Genomic DNA, 21,477 nt, shown 5'->3' with positions numbered 1-21,477 from the left:
TGATTACTTTCCAGGATGCTTTCTCGTACTGGCTGCGTTTGTATTAGATTAGATTAGATTAGATTAGGATAATATTTGAAGTGCTTGCAAATTATTTTAAGCGAAAAAACTGAAATTCATTTTCATTTATTACCTTTTGTTGACTGCTCTCACTTACCCCAGTACATTTCAGCATCTGGGGCAAGTGAGACCTATGAGAGTAAACAAACACAATTTCATAGTTTGAGCTCGCTTTCTTCAGCCTAAGTCGAAAGTGAAGTAAAAATCGGCGCCTTAAGTAATCAATCGTTGAATTATACTTAATTACTTCTATTCTGATGATGAAGCTATTGTTTAAAATGGTGAAGTCTTTGATAGAACATTTTTTTTTTCTAAATTTTCTATTTTTTTCATATTTTAGTTCAAGCAAATTCTATTATTTTTTTCGATTTTCGCTGCATAACGAGTTTTTCTGAATGTTAAGGAACCGGCCATAAAGTATCAAAAAAATGAAAAACGGCTTATTCGGAGTTTAAGATTTAAAAATCTTTATTTAATGATCGTAATATTATGTAAGGGAAAACATAACATCTGTAAATGTTGAAAAACCTTTTAGCGAGACTCATCAACTACGTAATATGAAAAGTAAGTTTGGAAACCTTTCGGCATTTAACGTTAGGGCGCTTTTTGTATAAATAAAATCAATTTATTTTGCACGAGCTGTTAGAATTAATTCTTTTTTTTTCTCAGTGATTCGTTATTATATGTGTTACGTAATTTATGCACCATACCTCAAAACTTTTCCAACTTAAATCGCTAAACATAGTTATTCGCATAACATATTTATAATTTATGCTACCTTACATATATGCAGCAACTATATTAAGCCATTATTACAAAAAAATCCGAATAGGTCCCACTTGCCCCGTGATACGGTGTGAATGAAGATCTGTTCCATTTTTCATAATATGCATAATATACAGAATTTAAAAATTTTGAAACAGTTTTATTGCCCATTACTAAGAAGAAATATACCAACAATGTCTTTTAGAACCATTGGAATTATAAAATTATTTGTGTTTAGAATTTGTTGGCTTGACAAAACCAAACTAGCATTTTTTTAGGTCCCACTTGCCCCGGTGTACCTTATATGGATCAGTTGACCCAGACAAATCCTGACAAACAAACTTCATTTCATTTTTATTTATATAGATTCTCTCATAGATATATTAAAAAAATCTGAAGAGCTCATTCCACCTTTTCAAAAACAAAGTAATTTGGCTTCGCATAACCTTTTCTAGCTTCGTACCGTTATATTTCGGATTGAAGTCTCCACATGTGTGTGCTGGATGTTCCGACCTTAGGCGGATATGTCACATCCAATTTCCTCGGAATAATATATGACCTAGTTTTCTGGGACATGCATTCCAACCTCTATGGTTCCATCACAATTATACCGGTAAACCGATGCAGCACATTCTTTACACAGAACTGTACTGACTGACTGCACTTTTCTTGTTGCATTATCTTTGTTGGATGTGACTTAAGCCCAGACGTGTGCAATGTTCACATGAAAACCGAGTCATAAAGTGGCCAATCTTAGCGGTTCGTGATGCGTAAACTGAAGAAGCCTCTGAGTCCAAGCTCCCATCTTCCCGGTGACTGCCTGGCAAAGCTTTTAAACACGAAATTACTTTCGAATTAACTTAAATAAGTAGCCGAACACAACAAACACACATGAGCCTCTTTCCACCAGCAGAGGAGTTGATCACTGAGAGCTGTTGAGTACCAACAGTCTTATGTAACCTTTTCCCATCGGTGGTAGCTATGAGCTCTTCCAATATCGACCAACCGTTCAAAAATGCTCCAAATATTGGACGGACACCAACCGCAGCGTCGCGTCGCGTCGTCGCCGCCAATAGGTCTGCCAGTTTGCACGGTTCTCACGTTTCTCGTGTTGTGCTCTGGCTCACTTACGACCAATTTTGCGCCCGCAATCGGCGCCTCTGCGCGGAGGCGTACCGCGAGTTTCCTCACCCGCACCCCGGATAGTTTCTCATCTTCGCAGCGCGGGCGCTGCCAGCATTCATAAACAATCAATTTAATCTGGCAAATAAGTGGAGCGGTAAAGAAAAACTACATCGCTTCGTTGTGGGACGGGCAATTGTTGAAAGGGACTCTCAAGTAGACCCAAGCGATGCGACAGCTCGGAGGCGCGCTCCATTGCATAAGATTGGACGAAAAAACCGAATTCCGCGCACGATTCTCGGTAGCCTCCGCTGCTGGTTGCTGCCACGATGAGATGGAAAATTGTGCAAATATTTGGCTTAAGACCGCTACTCATCCGCAGCACCTCTGCTGGGGTCTGACAAAGTTTATGGGGTGTCGACAATTTTGCACTTCTCGTTATTAATGAGACGGGCACGACCCGCGGGAACTAGGTACAAGAACTTTTCGTGACTACTTTAGGAGAGCCGTAGTCTTGCACAAATGCCACTTGTCGTTGGTGCCGCACGCCATGTCTGAACTAGCAGATTATAAGAATTGAATGTACATCGGGTTTCTTTCCACAGAATGTCAGATTTCATGCTATATTATCATATGCAGAAAGTTTCAAAATATTTCATCGGGGAAATTTTGATTTTTTCATCTTTTTAGCTGTTTTTCATACAAATTTGCATGAAATTCTCATTTCGGCCAATTTCTCTCCCATACAAAATGTATGGAAAAATTTTCACCGATAGAATATTTTAAAACCTCCTGCAAATGAAAATATAGCTCGAATAGTGATGTTTGGTGAAGAGAAACCCGATGTACATTCAATTTTTATAATCTGCTGGTTCAGACATAGCGTGTGCCGGCGACAGCGTTGTCAGGGGTTCCTATAGCCCCGAAGCCTTTTCGGCTGTATGGCTGTAACAGTTGGGGAAGGGCGCCTCTGATCAGCTAATTAGGTCATTACGTAAAAGCCTCACGGAATGTAGGAAATGGAGCTGTCTTGAAGCTCGATTATGGATGAGATTGGGTAAAAGGGAAATTGGATCAACATAATAAGAAAATTATTTAATTATTTGTTTTGATGTCGTATGGCTCGTATAGCATTAAGTGTTTAGCAACGGGCAGCCCACTGGAAAACTCCAGGGCAATCTGCTTGGTAATTTCTCAATTTCGCAGCGTATTGTTTTTATCTTTATGTATGACACTTTTGCCCTTATGTGTGAGTTTTTATCTTTTTGCCGAAAAGTTTTTGGAGGCGTGGCTGGGAATTGCACCCATAACCAAGCGAATGATCCTCACGGCTACGAAGCTGCGGCATTACTGTCAATAAAGTCTACAACATCTTGTCGCAAATAAGGCGGGGACGAATTTCGGGACGAGTGCTCGTTGACTCAGCCTAATGGCACAGGAAATTCGACAAAAGAAAAGAAGACGTCGAAGAAATACAAAATGTCGAATTTGGTTCAAAAGACATAAAAAATGAGCAAACAGAAATAAAACTTAAAACGTGGATTACCACCACACTGACATTTTTGTATTTTTATGAGGAAAAAAAAATGCGATTGAAATCATCGTTCGAAAACATAATCGCTCAATGTTAAGCATTTTGGAAGTAAATATTTTGCAACAGTGAAATGGTTGTCGGTCGTGAGCAAACGTCGAACATGAGCAAAAATGATCCAAGAGCCGCGAGCGAGTGATTCGCGAACTACAATTACAGAAGATTAGAACTAACCGTTAAAAAAAGAGACGATGGGAGGTGAATTGGATGAGACGCCTGTTTGACTGTGCTTAAAGTTTTAGAATATCTAAAATACTGTTTTTGACATGATTATCAAAAAAATCATAAAACTGTCTTCAGCAAGTTTTGAAATCCTTTGACAGTTTTTCATCAAAATTTACTTTTAGGAAAACAAAATTTCCCTAGGAATCTAGACAAGTATAGCATTGAAAAAATTTCACGGTTATGTATGTATTAAAATTTTTAAACTGGATGTTCACGAATTCAACTTGATGAAAATTTGTTGTAAAAAGGTGCTATTGCGCCACGACAATTTAGAAAATCCCGTAGGGCAAAAAGCAAAAAAGTTTGGAAACCACTGCGTTAACAGAAAACAGTACCAAAAAATACAAGAAAAATAATAACGAAAAATACTTAGCAAATGAGTTGGACATTTCAAATGAATTGAATTTGGTCATAGCCATAGGTAATGCACACGAAGTATAATATTCATCAATATAACAAAACAAACTAAAAATAAAATAGGGTCTGGGACCATTTGGGCAGGAGCACCTATTTTGGGCACTTGCTGCTACAACTCAGTCAATTTAAAACCGATTGACTTGAATTTTTGTACATGGCTAGATACTGTACCTAGCTCATCGTGTCTGAAAAATCAAGTCAATCGGTTGAAAAATGACTGAGTTATAGCAGCAAGTGCCCAAAATAGGTGCTCCTGCCCAAATGGTCCCAGACCCTACTGTCCAAAGGATTTCTTTAATTACGTCAAAACCCAAGTCAACCCCCAATCGAATTGAGAAAATTCTACGGTGCATTTGATTTGGCTATCCAAAAAACATCAATGATCGAAAATTCACAACCCCAACATGAGAATTATGCATGTTCAAAGTATTTTTGAATAGAACATTGCGTTTTTTTTTTTCTTAAAAAACATTCAGATATTCTGCCAGAGCGATGAAAAACAATAATCATTTTTCATGAAAGTTCTCAAAAATCTATTTTTCAAAAATACTATTTCCATTTTCTGCATTTATCGGAAAAAAATCAGAAATTTAAACAATATTACCATATTTTTTTTAGATTTTTTGTTCATGAATTTTATCATTTTTTAAAAAGTTGCCTTGGCAGAGCCTCATTTTTTAAGAAATCGAGATGCTACAAAAAGGCAGGACATTTTGGAAACTCCAAAAGATTTAGATGACTACAAAGATTCTATAGTCCTGATGGAATTTCCCCTGTTTTTTATGCAAAAACTTGGCTAACGAACTTTTCTTAAATTTTTATTATAGTTCTGAAATTTAGAAATTTCTTAAAACTAAACTTAAATCTAAAATAATATCAATCATTCTTACAAAACTGTATCAAATAAGGTATCAATGTAGTTGTGGAAGAATTAGAAACTAAAACAATAAGCAGAGCTAGGAAAAATGTTGATGTCCTCTATATTTCTGCATAACAGATTTGAAATTATAGCGTGAAAATTATGAAAAATAAACTTGTATAAAGTAAAAAATGCTTTTCGAAAGTATGCTCGCAGCATTAGATCCCAGATTTAGGTGAAATTCATGCCAGAGTTTTCGAAATTTTCGAGAAATTTCTGGTATAATTTGTAGCGCAATCAGCGGTGTCGTTTTTATGAAATCCAAAGAGAATTTCTAGGGAACCCCTGCTGCAATATCTGGAGAAGTTGCTGGTTGATCGCCAGAAAGAATGAAAACTTAACAGATACTTGTTCTAACGGACTGCTAGGGTTCTGACGACCTCCTAAAAGAATTTTCAACATAATTTTGAAATTCTAACAGAAAATGCTGAAGAAATTTTAGCGGAAATCCATGATAAGTTCCTGATGCAGTTTCGGATTTAATTTCCAATAGAATTTCCTATTGAATCCAAAAATCGTTAGCGGAAAACTCTGACAAATGCTCAGAAGATTTCTTCTGCAATTTGCTAAAGGAATATATGGATTTTATCAGGCGTACGCCAAGGATACATGCTAATCTCAGAAAGCAAATCTCTCGACTCAAGAAATTCGGACTGAAATTCTTCAAAATAATCTGCCTTAAAGTGTAGCTCCAAACAATAAATAAAAAACAAATCCTTTAATTTTTCTAAGAGCTCTGTGGAAATTCTTCAAAATGTTTTCAAAAACCATTTCAAAAAAGAAAAAAAACTAACAATTTCAGCAGGAACTTTTTGACTCTTTCGTTTATAGTTTCAAAGTATGTTTAGAATTCAGTCGAAGATTTTCTTTAGAATTTCCGGTTGTTTATCTTGCGCAATTGCACAAATAAAAATAAATATTATTTATTTATGGCGAAAATATAAAATTTCAGGAATAGCTGGATAAATAGGTAGTTGCGTTGCAGTCTTGCTAAAAATAATCACAACATATCACATACATCTTGCCAGTAGACATAGTTACTTGAAGGTCTAATGACATTAAATCAAATCAAGAGAAGTTTCTTGCACACATTTTTTTTTGTGAACCCTTAATCCGGCTCTGCCTAAATGATAGCGTTTTTGATAAATGGATTTTAAGGTTGCAAAGGAGTTCACATGAAGTCATGTGGGGTTTCAAAGGCCTTTAAAAGAAGTTTCCGGTGGAAGCAAGTTCACAGGAGTTTTAAGGTGTTCAGGAGGTTTTGGAGGTTTCAGTAGGCTTCAAAGGCTTTCAGATAAACGTTAAGGGGCACTCAGGGTGGTTTTCAAAGGCGATTCAAGAAGTTTCAGAGGAACTCCCGGGGGAGTTCAAGGCCTTCAGAAGCGTTTTAAGACGTTTAAAATCGTTTCAGGACGTTAAAGTGGAGTTTTGAAGGGCTTCACAGGCTCTCAGGTGAGCTGAATGGGGGTTTTAGAGGCGATTTATTCATGGCATTTCAGGAGGTTTCAGATGGGGTTTAGGTGCCTTTGAAAACTCTCAGGCCAACTTCAGGGGCTTTTACATGCATTTCAGTATACATACAGGGGATAGACAAAATGATCGGGACAGGCAAAATTTTCACTTTCTAAAAAAATGTTCAACAAGCTGTAACTTTTCGAAATGTGCTTCAAATATTCTCAAATTTTCACTTTAAGTGATTCAACTAGTTGTGTACCAGTGGTCACAATTTGGAAAAAGCGGGCTATTCTGCACGAAGTTATAACGAGTTTAGAAAAAGGTATAATTAGCCGATAGCAAACTTTGAGCTGTTATATCTCCGGATTCAATGAACCGAATGCAATGAAATTTTGACCATTAATGACTTTTGTAATGAGCTACGAAAAACTTTTGACTTAACTTAATTTTTTTTATTCTTCAATCATTTAACCTAATTTACAGCTCTTTTGTCCACTAGGCCACTGCGTGAGCGATTCCAAATAGAAGCTGTACTTACAATTTGTACAGCGCCTAAAAGTATTCTATTCTAATTCCGTTATATCCAACTGGCTGCCGCTGCGCTGCTTTCACTTTTTACCCTATCAACTTACTTAAAATTCTTAACACGGAAGAAAATGATGACGATTGGTTTATTTTTCAGATAAAACACCAAATAATTCAAAACTTCAACATCGTTTCAAAATTCAAGGTGCTAATTATAGTTCATATAAATTCCCTCTAATTGACTTGAATAAAAATATGTTTTGAAGAATTGTTACCATCCTTGTCAGCAGTAAATTGAAAAAGTAATGGGATACATATTAAAAATAGATCAATTTACTTAAAAATCATAAAATAAATGAAATCGCTATAATTTTTCCTCTTGTTAATAATTTTAAGTTTAGTCAAACGTTTTTCAGAGCGGGCTCATATAAGTAATAAATGTTCAAAATTTCATTAGATTCGGCGCATTGAATCCGAAGATATAACAGCTCAAAGTTGGCTATCGGATAATTATACCTTCTTCCAGAATCTTTATAACTTTGTGCAGAATCGTTCGATCTTTTTCGAATTTTGACCACTGATACACAATTAGTTGATCAACTCACAGTGAAAATTTGAGAATATTTGATGCATACTTCAAAAAATTACAGCTCATTGAACATTTTTTGGAAAGTGATAATTTTGCCTGTCCCGATCATTTTGTTTATCCCCTGTATTTCAAATGTAAAAAAAGATGTTTTAACCCAAGTAACACAATATGTTATAATACTGTATATAATACATGTTTCATACAAACGTCCATGTTTTGTTTCAAATATGGGAAACGTATTTTCATACACTTATATAACCGAAAAAGCGCAAAAAATGGCGGCTTATAAAACATCTTTGATGTTACTGAAGATGTTTTTCAATACATTCTTGTAACATAAAATTATGTATTGAATATGTTCTCAGCAACATCATAACAACTTACTTTTTGCTGGCACGAAATTAATATTCATCAACCACGCACAGCAAATAAATATGGCATCTATTATAAATGCAGTATTTAGTGATGGCTCAAAATAATTTTCAGGTCTTACATATCGTTTACCATCTCGATGTTTGGGCACTATGACTTAATTTCATGTGCCGTTCAAAATTTATGGTGAAATAAGCACTTTTCCTCTTAATAAATTCATTCGCTTTCCATCGGAAAGAAATAAGAAGGGAAGTTTTTTGACATTTCTGTGGTTTGTAAGAGATTTTCAAACAAATTTTCAGACATGCAACATGGTGGCTTCTTGACAAAGTACCGTCAGAATGTTTTGGGATGTTATTTTCAATTATGATGTATTAATGATGTTCTTATAGACTGTAGAATTTGTCTTCGTTATCAATAAGGAAATTATATTATTTCATTACATATTTAAACTGTTCCAGATGGATAATTATTGGCAGAAACATCAGTAGATGAACTAACGGCTATGTATATATAAAAATGGTAGTGTGACACTTTTTAGCAGGCACTGTAATTGGTCTGGCCTGATATACGGAAGAGCTCAAAATTTTATAAATACGTTTAAATTACGACTGTTATACATCTCAATAACATGTTTGTCGAATACCACTTAAATCGAATGAAATACATTGAAAAAACATCATAGCAACGTATTTTGAACATTTACTACTCAATAGCAACGACGATGTCATTTTTGGTTTTGGGTGACCTGTTTTGAACCTAGGTATAACAATAACAAAGTTGGAGTACGTTTCCTAGAACGAATACCAATTAATTGTTTTCGAATGTTTCACGGGATAAAAAATAGTGTAAAAATTGTGCTAGTAAGTGAGATTTAGCCGCCAGGTAAGTATCTCCAGTGATTTTTAGGTGACGGGAGGCATGCCATGTAAATAAAGTTGAATGGTGGCGTTCATCTTTCGAGCCATAGTGACTGTGATCTGCTGATTGGTCTGCGCCAAGTTTTTTTAAAGACTATTAACATACCCATTAGTTACCCCGTTTAGCATACTTGTAGCGGGATCAAACCACAAACCATAAAATTAAAGTTACTATCGTATTTGGATTGCCTTGTATTTTTTAGTGAAAGAGATGTTTCTTAATAATTATCAAATCAGTGAGAAGAGATAGCAAACTGATAATGTTGTGCATTAACGTATTTAGTACGTAAAAACAACGTTTTTATAACATGTTTGAGCTCAAAAGTTATAACTATGTGCTGCTGATGTTATACAAAACATCTTCAATTAAAGGAAGCCGATGATACAAATATCTTGTGTAACCAACGTTAAATTTACGTTATTTTAACTTTTAGTGAGGATGATAACATTTTTCAGTAACTTGTTATTGTCAAACACAGTTAAAACATGATTTCAACATAATATGTGTACAAATACGATTATAGTACTATACTACAACGTCTTTTTTAAGTTTATTCTCAAAAATGTTTTCTGCGTTACTTGGGAAGGCGCTTCAGTAGGTTACAGAGGTGTTTCAAAGAGTTTTACAGACTCTCAGGGTAACTCCATGGCGCTTCAAAGGCATTTTAATGCATTTTAAAACGTGCCATAGTGTTTCAGGGATTTTAGGAGGCTTCATAGGCTTTAAGAGGAGGTTTTGAGAAGTTTCAAAGGCATTCCAAGGGCGTGCCAGGAGATTTCAGATGGATTTCATAAGTTCTCAGGAAGGCTTCAGAAGTGTTAGAAGCATTTCAAGGCGTTGCTGGAAGTTTCAAAATGGTTTTAAGGGTCTTCAAAGGCTCGCAGGTGAGCTACGTGGGATTCAAGGGGGAGATCTAGAGGCGTTTTAATGCATTTCAAAACGTTCCAAGGTATTTCAATGTGTTTCAGGGTATTTCGTGACGTTTAAAGAAGTTTCAGAAAGCTTTTCTAAATAGAGCTTCAGAGTGGTTTCAGAAACATTTCGAAATGTTTTAAGGCGTTTCTGGGGAGTTTCAGGTGGTTTCATCCGAGTTTCAAGATACTCCAGATTGATTCCGATGATCTATACTCAGGAGAGATCTTGGAAATCCTCAAACAGAGATTGAACTCACTTCTTGCAACATACAATTGTTTGATGCTGTTTAAGCATGAATTTCAATCATAACACTCTAGTGGATCACTGATTATGCATGTAGAATCTACAATGTAGATCCGATGGTCTATACTCCAAAGAGTTCTCGGATACTCTCAAGTTATGCATGTAGATGGCTTATGCTCAAGAAATTTTTAGCGGCCCTTAAATAAATAAGTATTTCTACTTATACTTGAAAGGGACAAGAGAAATAATGAAAGCTACACAATACAAGTCGGAGATACCAAGGATGCTGGATATTATGCATCTGAATACTAAGCTGAATCGAAATCCACAAGTTATATTTAACAGAGAAGATAAAAAAGCATTTATAGAAAACAAGTAACAAAGGGAAGAAGATAAACTTATTTAATAACAAATTAGTTAAACGGTAAACGATTTCGCCACAACTTTACTCCGAAGTAAACATGTACATATCAATTAAAGCAATTCTCAAAGACGATACAGTAATAAACACTCCAAACGTTTGTTAAAACACCAATCCACACCTGTTTTCCGTGCAGTTGTAGTTCCACCACCGCCACTGGCCCCAGCAGAAACACTTATTGCCGTTGTGGTGCTACTGGTGTTGCCGGCATCAATCCCATCACCTTCCCCAGCGAGACCAGCAACCACACCAGTACCGTCACCTCGTTTGCGGTCTCGTTTGCATTTGTTTCGGCACTTGGAGGTAAACCGTTTAACCGAAGACGAACCCTTACCACCACCCGAATCAACACCCAGAACGACGGCACCACCAGCACACTCATCATCGTGATTGCTACTTATCGTACTGCTGTTGGTGGTTGCCAGCGCTGCCGTTGTCGTCGCCGTCGACGTCGACCCAGCCAAATCCCGGGTCCGGGACTGGGACCGGGACCGAAGCCACGATGCGCTACTGCTGGCCGAACTGTTGGACCCGCTGAAGTGGAACCTTCGACGAGTTCTGGACTGCTGCTGCTGCTGCTGTGTCGGTTCCGGTGGTTCATGGGGAAAATCGGCAGAAACACTTCGCTTGCCGAAGCGGGTGACCGGCTCCGACCGACAGCTGACACTGTCCTCGGTTTCGGTGTCCGTTTCGCTGGCACTGGGCAGTTCGTGCTGTTCCGATCCATTGCCGGAATTTGGGGGCCGTCGCTTGCGGAACGCATTGACGGCGCGGGTTAGCATTTTGCACGGGGAAGACTGTTCTTGATTTTTCTGTTCAGTGCACAGGTTTGAGATGCTTCATAGTTGACTAATCGATTAATTCACTCTGAGATCGGCAAAATCACCTGCGCTGTTCAAATTAGTTCCACAACCATGTCACTGTCGTTTCGTGTGGTCACTTCCTAAATTAAATTGATTCGTCGATTTAAATACCGTAAAAACTGGTCACTAACTGGCTTCTAGGAGGTCGGGAAAATGTGAGGCAATGGAAATGGGTTATTTCAACGGATTCTACACCACACTGTATTAGCACAACACGACGGCGAGGAGAAACTGGTACAAGACGAGAGCGAGTGCGATGAACCGGGTCTTGAAGGGTAGACCTCGCATGGATTTACCCTTCTGATGTGGCGGCAAGGTAGGTTAGTTAGCCTTCAATTTCCCTTTCATTAAATGTAGATTTAGATAGAAGTTCGACCATTCAGAGTTTTTTTTTTGTTCAATAAGTGATCAAAGGTGTAACTCGATCTAGAGATGGGCAAAACAGTTCTTTCAAGAGAATCATTCTCAATTGAACAGATCCTTCAAAATAACTAGTTCTTTTAAACCGTTCTTCCGTTCACTAGTTTTTATGGTTGTTTTATGAACCGAAGTTCGACGTTTGTACGTTGTCGTGAAATTTACGTGAGTACATAAAAAGCAAATCTGTCTTCGCAAAAATATGTAGGATTTTTGATACTCTGCATTGACCAAGTATCAATGTACGCATAATATGGCACCGCAAGCGAAAAACAGGCAACAACGCTTTGTTTTTTCGTTAGCAAATAATGACAAAATCGCTCCCGAGTTTGTTTGAAACAAAAATGGTTGGAATATTGGTCTCGTTCTATTCACATCGTGATTTTCGCATTGTTTTACAACTAAAACTCGACTCTGAGACCGTTCGCAATGCTGTTTTATTTTGTATGGCGAGTTTTAAAATTTTTAAAACTCGCCATACAAAATAAAACAGCATTGCGAACGGCCTGAGGTTTGCAAGAGTCTTAATTCGTCCAAATGCTTATGAATTCGATAATGTGTGTCGAAAATTTCAGCAGAAAAGCCGGAATATCGGCACACGCACGGCAAGCGATGTTTGTTTTATTGCTCTCATCGCCTGACATGCGTTTGTTGCGGAGCGTCTTTGTTACCAACATGCACCGCTTAGAACAAAGCGTTCGTTTTTCGGCGTGATCCGTTTTTCGTACTCTGCCAAGTATTAATCGGCTGCATGCCATGAGTGTACCATTTTGCAAGATGGTTGGGCAGAGATATAACTTCCAACATTCGCTCTTTCTGAACCCAATATTCGTTCATTGGAAAAGCTGAATGAGCAGTTCTGCGAGGCATTCAATTTTCTCGATTTTAGAGAACGGAGAACTACCGTTCTTTTCAAACGAACGACATTTTAGTCATTCTCGCCATAAAACTAGTTCTTCGGAACCGTTCGCGAACGGTTCGCCCATCTCTAACTCGATCCCAAAAAAGAACTTGCTGTTTGGTCTTTTCTAGGACAACGCTCAAAATTCTGAGAGGATTCACTCAGAATTCAGAGAGGATTCGCTCAGAATCCTGTGAGGATCGCTCAGAATTCTGAGAGGACTCGTTCAGAATCCTGAGAGTCCACTCAGGATTCTGGAGAGAATCCTGCTTAGGATTCTGGAGAGAATCCTGCTTAGGATTCTGAGAGAATCCTGCTTAGGATTCTGAGAGAATCCTGCTTAGGATTCTGAGAGAATCCTGCTTAGGATTCTGAGAGAATCCTGCTTAGGATTCTGAGAGAATCCTGCTTAGGATTCTGAGAGAATCCTGCTTAGGATTCTGAGAGAATCCTGCTTAGGATTCTGAGAGAATCCTGCTTAGGATTCTGAGAGAATCCTGCTTAGGATTCTGAGAGAATCCTGCTTAGGATTCTGAGAGAATCCTGCTTAGGATTCTGAGAGAATCCTGCTTAGGATTCTGAGAGAATCCTGCTTAGGATTCTGAGAGAATCCTGCTTAGGATTCTGAGAGAATTCTGCTTAGGATTCTGAGAGAATACTGCTTAGGATTCTGGGAGAATCCTGCTTAGGATTCTGAGAGAATCCTGCTTAGGATTCTGAGAGAATCCTGCTTAGGATTCTGAGAGAATCCTGCTTAGGATTCTGAGAGAATCCTGCTTAGGATTCTGAGAGAATCCTGCTTAGGATTCTGAGAGAATCCTGCTTAGGATTCTGAGAGAATCCTGCTTAGGATTCTGAGAGAATCCTGCTTAGGATTCTGAGAGAATCCTGCTTAGGATTCTGAGAGAATCCTGCTTAGGATTCTGAGAGAATCCTGCTTAGGATTCTGAGAGAATTCTGCTTAGGATTCTGAGAGAATACTGCTTAGGATTCTGGGAGAATCCTGCTTAGGATTCTGAGAGAATCCTGCTTAGGATTCTGAGAGAATCCTGCTTAGGATTCCGAGAGAATCCTTCCCGGATTCTGGACAAAATCCTTTCCGGATTCTGGATAAAATCCTTTCCGGATTCTGGAGAGAATCCCTTCCGGATTCTGAAGAGAGTACTTTCCGGATTCTGGAGAGAATCCTTTTCGGATTCTGGAAAGAATCCTTTCCGGATTCTGGAGAGCATCCTCTTAGGATTCTGATGATAATTTTCTCAGGATTCTGGAGAGAATCCTTCCAAGCTTCTGAAGAGAATTCCTCAGGATTCTGAAGAGAATCCTCTCAGGATTCTGAAGAGAATCCTTTACAGATTCTGTAGAGAATCCTTTCCGGATTCTGGAGAGAATCCTTTCCGGATTCTGGAGAGAATCCTTTCCGGATTCTGGAGAGAATCCTTTCCGGATTCTGCAGAGAATCCTTTCCGGATTCTAGAGAGTGTCCTCTTAGGATTCTGATGAGAGAATTCTGGAGAGAATCCTTTCCGAATTCTGGAGAGAATCCTTTCCGAATTCTGGAGAGAATCCTTTCTGGATTCTGGAGAGCGTCCTCTTAGGATTCTGGAGGGAATCCTCTCAGGATTCAGGAGGGATTCCTCTCAGGACTCTGGAGGGTATCCTCTCAGGATTATGGAGGGAATCCTCTCAGGATTCTGAAGTGAATGTTCTCAGCAGTCTCAGCATGGATTCTCTCAGGATTCTGGAGAGAATCCTTTCCGAATTCTGGAGAGAATCCTTTCTGAATTCTGGAGAGCGTCCTCTTAGGATTCTGGAGGGAATCCTCTCAGGATTCAGGAGGGATTCCTCTTAGGACTCTGGAGGGTATCCTGTCAGGATTATGGAGGGAATCCTCTCAGGATTCTGAAGTGAATGTTCTCAGCATTCTCAGCATGGATTCTCTTAGGATTCTGAAGAGAATCCTCTCAGGATCCTGGAGAGAATCCTCTCAGGATTCTGAGTTAATCCGCTCAGGATTCTTTAAAGAAATTGCACGGGATTCTGAAATAATCTATTCTTGAAATAGAGGAGCTCTTGAACAGCTTCATGATTCTTATTCAGGATCATATGAAAAGGTTACGGAAGGATAAATAAACTCATCTAGAAGAATTGAAATATAAGAATAGATGAACCATTTCAACTAATCTAAGCTGGAAAGGCTGGACAAAATTTGTAAGAGAATAAGTTGTTTGTTTGTTTGTTTATTTTCGACACTTGACACCAGGGTGCATTCGTGTCGCATCTTATATACTATAATTTCATTATACAATCATTGTTCCTCTTCATGCGTTTGAAAACTATCTCCTCATCTACCGTACTACAATTCTTATTTTCCAAGATTGTTTTCGTTTAGCCTAAAGTTGCTTGAATAATCCTGTTTCGCGCAGGAAATTCAACAGTTTTGTCGTTTTTTCTTCAGAGTTGTCCAAAGCGTCTTGTAGACTTGTTATGCTGATGTCGTTATTCGCTCTTTCTTCATTGAACTTTCTACAGTGCAATATTAAATGCCGCACGTCCATAACAACTCCACAACATTCACAGGTTGGTGCGGGTTCGTTCTTCAGTAGAAAGGTGTGGGTTAGACGCGTGTGGCCGATTCTAAGCCTTGTTAAAGCCCGTTGATCAGCTGCGTTACTCAGGTCTGTCCACCTGTACGTGTCGCATTTAACCTCACGTAGCTTTGCATCTCTACTTCTGTGCCACTGGATATCCCATCGATGTCTTATCGCTCGTTTCACTGTTCTCATCCCATCCTCCCCTGGTATTGGTGTATCGATGGTAGGTTGGTTTCTAGCCTCGTTTGCTAGTCGGTCAGCCTCTATGTTTCCGGTGATGCCGGCGTGTCCGGGGATCCAGCAGAATCGAACAGATTTGGTTCTCACTATATTTTCGATCTCTTGAATCCACGGGTGTTTTGACTTTCCAGATTCCAAGGCTTGCAGGCAGCTCGCAGAATCCGTAAAAATCGCTAACTCTCTTCTCGTATTAGGAATGGATACCGCCATTTTTATGGCGTATGCCTCCGCAGAAAAAACGCTGCAATCTTTTGGGAGACTGTATGAACCTGCCAGACCATTAGCATGGAATGCGGCTCCTACCGTGTCATTCATTTTGGATCCGTCGGTGTAGATGACAGTAGATCCTTGGAAGCGTGTCGAGAGAATTTGTTGGACGACCGGGTGGACTCTTTCCGGTGGATCGCCGGCTCGGACTCTTTTTTTAACGTCCCACACGATCGATGGTGTTCGTGTATGCCACGCACGATTACCTTGTCTTACGGTCTGGCCAACACCGGGGAGTGGTGTTCCTGTTACTTCAGTCAAACGGTTAGACGTTCGTTGGATCAGGGGAAGGGTTGCGTTGCTACTTTGTTTTGCCACAACTTGAATGGCGATCCGTGCGGCAGACTGTAATGCCAGTAGCTCGAAAGGTAGAGTGCCTGCCTCAGCCATCACTGAATTAATCGGGCTGGTTGCGAATGCTCCAGAAGCGTACCGGACCATTTTGTTGTATGCCGGGGCAAGGGTCTGCAAAGTGTCTGGTCCTCCTCGGCTTATAAGTCCGATACCATAGGTTAACTTCGCCGTTATCAGCACCGAGCCAACTTGCAAGAGAGTGGTTCGGTTTCCACGCAGAAGTTTAGCACCGACCATCTGAAGTATCCTTAGACGAGTGTCACATGACTTTTTAACTATTTGGCAATGGGGCTTGAACGTCAATGTCCGATCCATGGTGATACCAAGAATCCTCAGTCGGTTGGTCTTTGGGATGGGAATACGATCGATGGTTATCTCCTTCGCTGGTTCTCGACGTGCATTCGGGCTGCAATAAAATATGTACGACTTCGTTGCTGATATGGTGAAACCCACGCTCTTCGCCCATCTATCGACCGCTTTGACGGCAGCTTGCAGTTTTCGATGAAGACCTTTACTCGCTTTCGTTCCACGCACTATGAGTAGGATGTCATCGGCGTATAGAAGTATTTCGGCTCCATTCGGAACTGCTCGGAAAATAGGCTGCATAGCAACAAGGAATAGCGTAACGGACAGCACGGACCCTTGTGGTACTCCATTCTCTAGCTGGTGTTCGCGAGACAAATATCCGGCAACAGACACCTGAAATGTCCGCTCTGAGAGGAAGCTTTGCAGCATATTAATCATTCGGCCACGTATACGCCATGATTTCAGTGTTCGCATTATACCATGCCGCCATGTGGTGTCGTATGCCTTAGATAGATCTAATGAGGCTATTAGGCAGTGCTCATCGACGCTCGGTAGAGATCTTTCTAGCTCCGCGAAGTAAGTGTCTGTACCGTGGCCTGCACGAAAAGCATGTTGGCGCTGGTCGAGTCGTCCATTCGTTTCCAACTCTGTAATCAAGCGGCGGTTGATGATTCGTTCCAGTAGCTTTGCCATGCAGCTAGTGAGCGAGATTGGGCGAAATGCGGCAGCTCCGGTGTCATGACAGTTCGGTTTTGGAATTGTAAGAGAATAAGGATCAATCCGATTTCTTGTTGAACTTTGGGTATAAATTCCTGAAAATTAAATCGCAATAAGTTTCAGCAATGAGTAATGTAAGATTTTCTGCAGAAAGTACGTTTGTGGATCTAAGTTTGTATAGCCATTTGAATGAAAAAAAAAAATATTCGATTGCCAAACAACAGCTTACAGGGAGTTACCAAAATTCATAAATTCAGGAAGTCACCTAATTCAATATAAAAGTACGGTAACATCCCAAACAACCTGCTGTTTTTTTTGTTCTGCAGCAAACTTACAAATCTTTCAAGAAACAAACGATGTTGAACTTTTCAACAATCATTATTGAAACAACTCACACTGCCCGCCCTTCCATTTCGAAGCGACGAACAATCATGCATAAGGAAACAAACGGATACCTAGGAACTAGGTCAGATCAACATGCGATAGAGATAGGTCTAGGACAACCGAGGGAAGACTCAATCCTCATTGTATGTACCAGCTCTTGTGAGCATCGACTAGAGCCGAAAGGCCAAAGAACGAGCAGAGCGCATTTCAAGGTGTTCCCAAGAAGTACCAATAAAACCGAGGTTTATAGATTTCAACCCGAAACAATGTTGACCCGGAAAGTGCGGAACAATGTTTCTCGCTTCACTCGCGAGGAGCTTCCGTACCATCGTCGTCGCTATTGCGACGTCGATGCTGATTCGTTGTCGAAGGGCATCAACTCCTCCCACGACACAATGGAGATTCCGGTACACCGATAACCAAATTTCCGCACATCAGCCAGCCAAGATGGTTGTCGGATTGGTGGTGATTGGCGAGGATGAATGATGGTGATGACCCGTTGACTTCGGATGTTTGTAGATAGGCTAGGCTAGACAAACAAGCCCTCCGCACAACCATATCCGACGCCGCGCCGACGTCATTTGCATAACGGTAGCTGTAGATTAGTCGAAGTTTGTTGGTGCATCGAATGAATCAATGAGCGGATTGCTGCTTCTGACTAGTGGTACAGGCTAAATGAAGCGTGCGCAGCGCGCACTTGCCGGTTTGATTGGTGTGGTATCAAACAACAATAACAACAACAACCAACGATATGTGTAAATCGTGTGAATTTAGATACGAACGCGGTGCGGTCCGTTTGAACGCATATATGGTGGTTGTGGCAGGCGGTCGGTACCGGTACCGGTAAGCAAATGTTATTGCATCATATTGGAGTAACTCGCAATAGTTCAACAATAGCGGAAAACAACCTAATACCGATTAAATACGCAATCTCCCATGACTAATGGGTTGCAGTTTGCGTTCGGTGGTTCTGATTGGGGAAAAACTCTAAGATGTAGAATGTATTTGGCTACAACTTTGGTTGAAAACTGTACCGTTCGAGTACATGCGCAAGATCTAAAGGAACTCCACCAAATCGCTGAACGTTCCAAGAACGTTTTTGACACATTCTACCGTGTTGTTACAACGTTTTGACGCCTTTTCTGTCAGATTTTCCACGTAAATTCGGCCGTAAACCCTCAAATATTTTTACATATTCGGATTCCTTGTCAAATTTCCAATAAGTATGATCTGTTGAACAGCTAGCTTTCATTGGAGAGGTATGTTAAAAAAGGGAATTAGTAGCGTGACGTTACAACGTCGTAACGTCACGCTACTCATTCCCATTTTTAACATACTTTCCCAATGAAAACTTACTGTTCAACAAATCATACTTATTGGAAATTTTACAAGAAATCCGAAATATTTGAGGGTTTACGGTCGAATTTACGAGTTATAATGGAAAATCTGACAGAAAAGGCGTCAAAGCGTTGTAACGTCACGGTAGAATGTGTCTTTTGCAAAACTCCCTCGAAAATAAAACAAAAATCAGTAAGGCCTCAAGTAAACAGAGTCAAATATTTGACAAAGAATGAACTGATGATCAAACATCTGTTTGACACTAATGAAAGTTCGATCGAGTCAAACAAAATGTTTAAGCATTATTGGTTTCATTTTGGACAAATATTTGACCCTGTATACTGGGATTTTGAGAAAAAATTAGATTTTTTCCAGAGTTCCTTTGGGTCGGTTTCAAGAAATTGCTTTGATATTTCTTATGAACATTCCTTTAAAAAGAAAATTACAGCCACATACAGTCAGTTTTTTTTTTAACGCGGGGGAAATATTACATTTTATAGCGTCGTATCAAGTATCAATATATTGTTGATAAACGTTAAAAGTTTCATTCAATTCGGTTCACTGGTTTCCGAGATATGACAGTTTAAAAATAAATTGTCTAAAAATAGTGTTTTACCAGAACGATTCTAACTTTGCGAAAGATTAACCAATCGAGCTCAAAATTGTACCAATCATGCGCATATAATAGATGAACAAACAGTCAAAATTTGAGAAATTTTTATGCACTCTATGAAAAGTTATAGCATGTTGAACATTTTTGTGTGAGAAAAAAAGTTGCCTATCCCAAACATTTTGACCATCTCCTGTATGTTCAATTAATAGAGAAGATGACTTTTATACTGGCAATTTCCAAAGTTGCAAAGATTGTAATGTTTTCTAAGATTTTTTCATATGGAAAGTGCACAGTATAATTTCTAATCTGCTAAGATTTAGACTCCATTGTTCAGATTTTATATTATAATCATATATTACACAGCGCAACATTTTTTTGTCTCAAGAGCAAACTTATGTGTCTCCGAAGGATTTTGGGCCGCTGAATCCGAATCCGGGCTCAGATTTGCTCTAACACGTCAGAATTTTTAGCTATACCTCAATTTATAGGGGAAAATATGCGATTTTGGGCGTTTTTGACTGCAAGCCATTAAGCAAGGAAATATTTTTTTAAGCAATCAAAAGATTAATTTGTCAATTAACATCTAAATTAACGACTCATGCAAAATATTTCGTTTTACCTAATCAAATTTGATAGATTTAAGCATTTTATGTTAGCATGAAAACTTGCATGCAACTTTTGGAGGGTGACTTATATGGGAAATATCGTACCTAACATAAATCGCTTAAAACTATAAAATTCGATTTGGTAAAACGAAATATTTTGCATGAGTCGTTAATTTAGATGTTTATTGACCAATTAACCTTTTGATTGCTTAAAAAAATATTTCTTTGCTTAATGGCTTGCAGTCAAAAAAGCCCAAAATCGCATATTTTGCCCTATAAATTGAGGTATAGCTCAAAATTGTGACGTGTTAGAGCAAATCTGAGCCCGGATTCGGATTCAGCGGCCCAAAATCCTTCGGAGACACATAAGTTTGCTCTTGAGATAGACAAACAGTTAATTTTTGTTACGCTGTGTTATGGAGTCTTATTTTCAGAAGTTACAAAACTAAACAGAAAGACTTGAAATTTCAATAGATATTTTAAAATTAAAAAAAAAAATAAATTTTAAAATATCTATTAATCTATTAATTATAAAATTTTAAAATTAATGAAATTTTGCCAATCCATTCAAAACTCCGATAGAAACTCCAAAGCTCTAAGTAATTCGAAATTCTGATAATTTTTCAAGAAATTTGTCGTTGAATTTAAAAAAAATATGTACAGCAATGAAACTATCCTTGGAGTAGGCGCCTTTAGCTTAACTACCACTCTTCTTCATAACTAGTGAGCTGTTATGAAGGAGAATTACACATTTCAGCATGGACATTTGACAGTGGTGCGATTTGAATCCACGACTTTTTATTCGTTTCTATTAAGATGTCATTCTGTCCTCCGAGGTTTTTCCAGAGGTCGCTCTAGGAGCTACGTAGCTGAAGAAAGTGAACAAAAGAGGATCCTCTGCCCAAATAGTTGCACATTCAACTCCTTAAAATTCTTTTAAGAAGGTCAATAGCATTGTCTCTACTAGTTTCGCGTAAAATATTTCTGCAACTCTTTCAGAAATTTCTCTATGAGTTCTACGAAAAAATCTTGCGAAAGGTACGCTTGAAACTCAGCGGCCAGCGTGCAATACTTTCAGGATTTACGCTAGAAATAGAATCCTATTATTATTATTATCTTTATTAGCGAGATTTCCTGCCCAGGGCTGGTTCATCTCGGAACAAATAGAATCCTGTTGTTCCGTTAGTCTCCATGTAGAGATTTGCATTAAAAATTACTTCTATCAAATTATTCTCCTTAAACTAGATAGAAAATACATCAAGAATTTCAGCAAACATACCGTTACAAAATCTTTTAAAAACTACTACCTACAAACGAATCACAAAAAAAAAATCTTTC

The 21,477-nt window shown here is 38.8% G+C and overlaps 2 protein-coding genes across 10 annotated transcripts in view; both read right to left on the bottom strand.

Moving 5' to 3' along the window:
- Positions 1-21,477, bottom strand: part of LOC109419762 (trafficking kinesin-binding protein milt) — a 278,035-nt gene that overhangs the window by 32,754 nt on the left and 223,804 nt on the right. Inside the window, exon 2 of one of the 9 annotated variants that reach the window (XM_062850142.1) lies at positions 10,947-11,483. The exons of 7 other annotated variants lie outside the window; for them this stretch is intronic. In XM_062850142.1, coding sequence (XP_062706126.1) covers positions 10,947-11,322 — 376 coding nt within the window. In that variant the 5' untranslated portion in view covers positions 11,323-11,483. Of the gene's footprint in view, positions 1-10,661; positions 10,884-10,946; positions 11,484-21,477 lie in introns of those variants that run through there. One more of the 9 variants, XM_062850143.1, reaches the window with a different exon arrangement.
- Positions 14,952-17,119, bottom strand: LOC134289017 (uncharacterized). The gene is made up of 2 exons (XM_062854998.1): positions 15,628-17,119; positions 14,952-15,555 (listed from the first exon to the last, which is right to left on the bottom strand). Exons 1-2 carry the CDS (start codon positions 16,954-16,956, stop codon positions 15,115-15,117), a joined length of 1,770 nt encoding a protein of 589 aa, XP_062710982.1. The 5' UTR covers positions 16,957-17,119; the 3' UTR covers positions 14,952-15,114.

Source organism: Aedes albopictus, chromosome 2, assembly GCF_035046485.1.
Source record: "Aedes albopictus strain Foshan chromosome 2, AalbF5, whole genome shotgun sequence".
In the NCBI taxonomy this organism is placed as follows: domain Eukaryota; kingdom Metazoa; phylum Arthropoda; class Insecta; order Diptera; family Culicidae; genus Aedes; species Aedes albopictus.
Note: the sequence above shows the minus strand (reverse complement) of the source record. Positions and strands in the feature narration are given on the sequence as shown.

Bases quoted from the DNA above. Each gene is read 5' to 3' on its own strand.
- LOC134289017 (XM_062854998.1), bottom strand. From the start codon at position 16,956: ATGCGAACACTGAAATCATGGCGTATACGTGGCCGAATGATTAATATG. The intron at 15,556-15,627 runs GTTCGATTCTGC...CTAGCAAACGAG, and splicing joins ATATAGTGAGAACCAAATCT to GCTAGAAACCAACCTACCAT.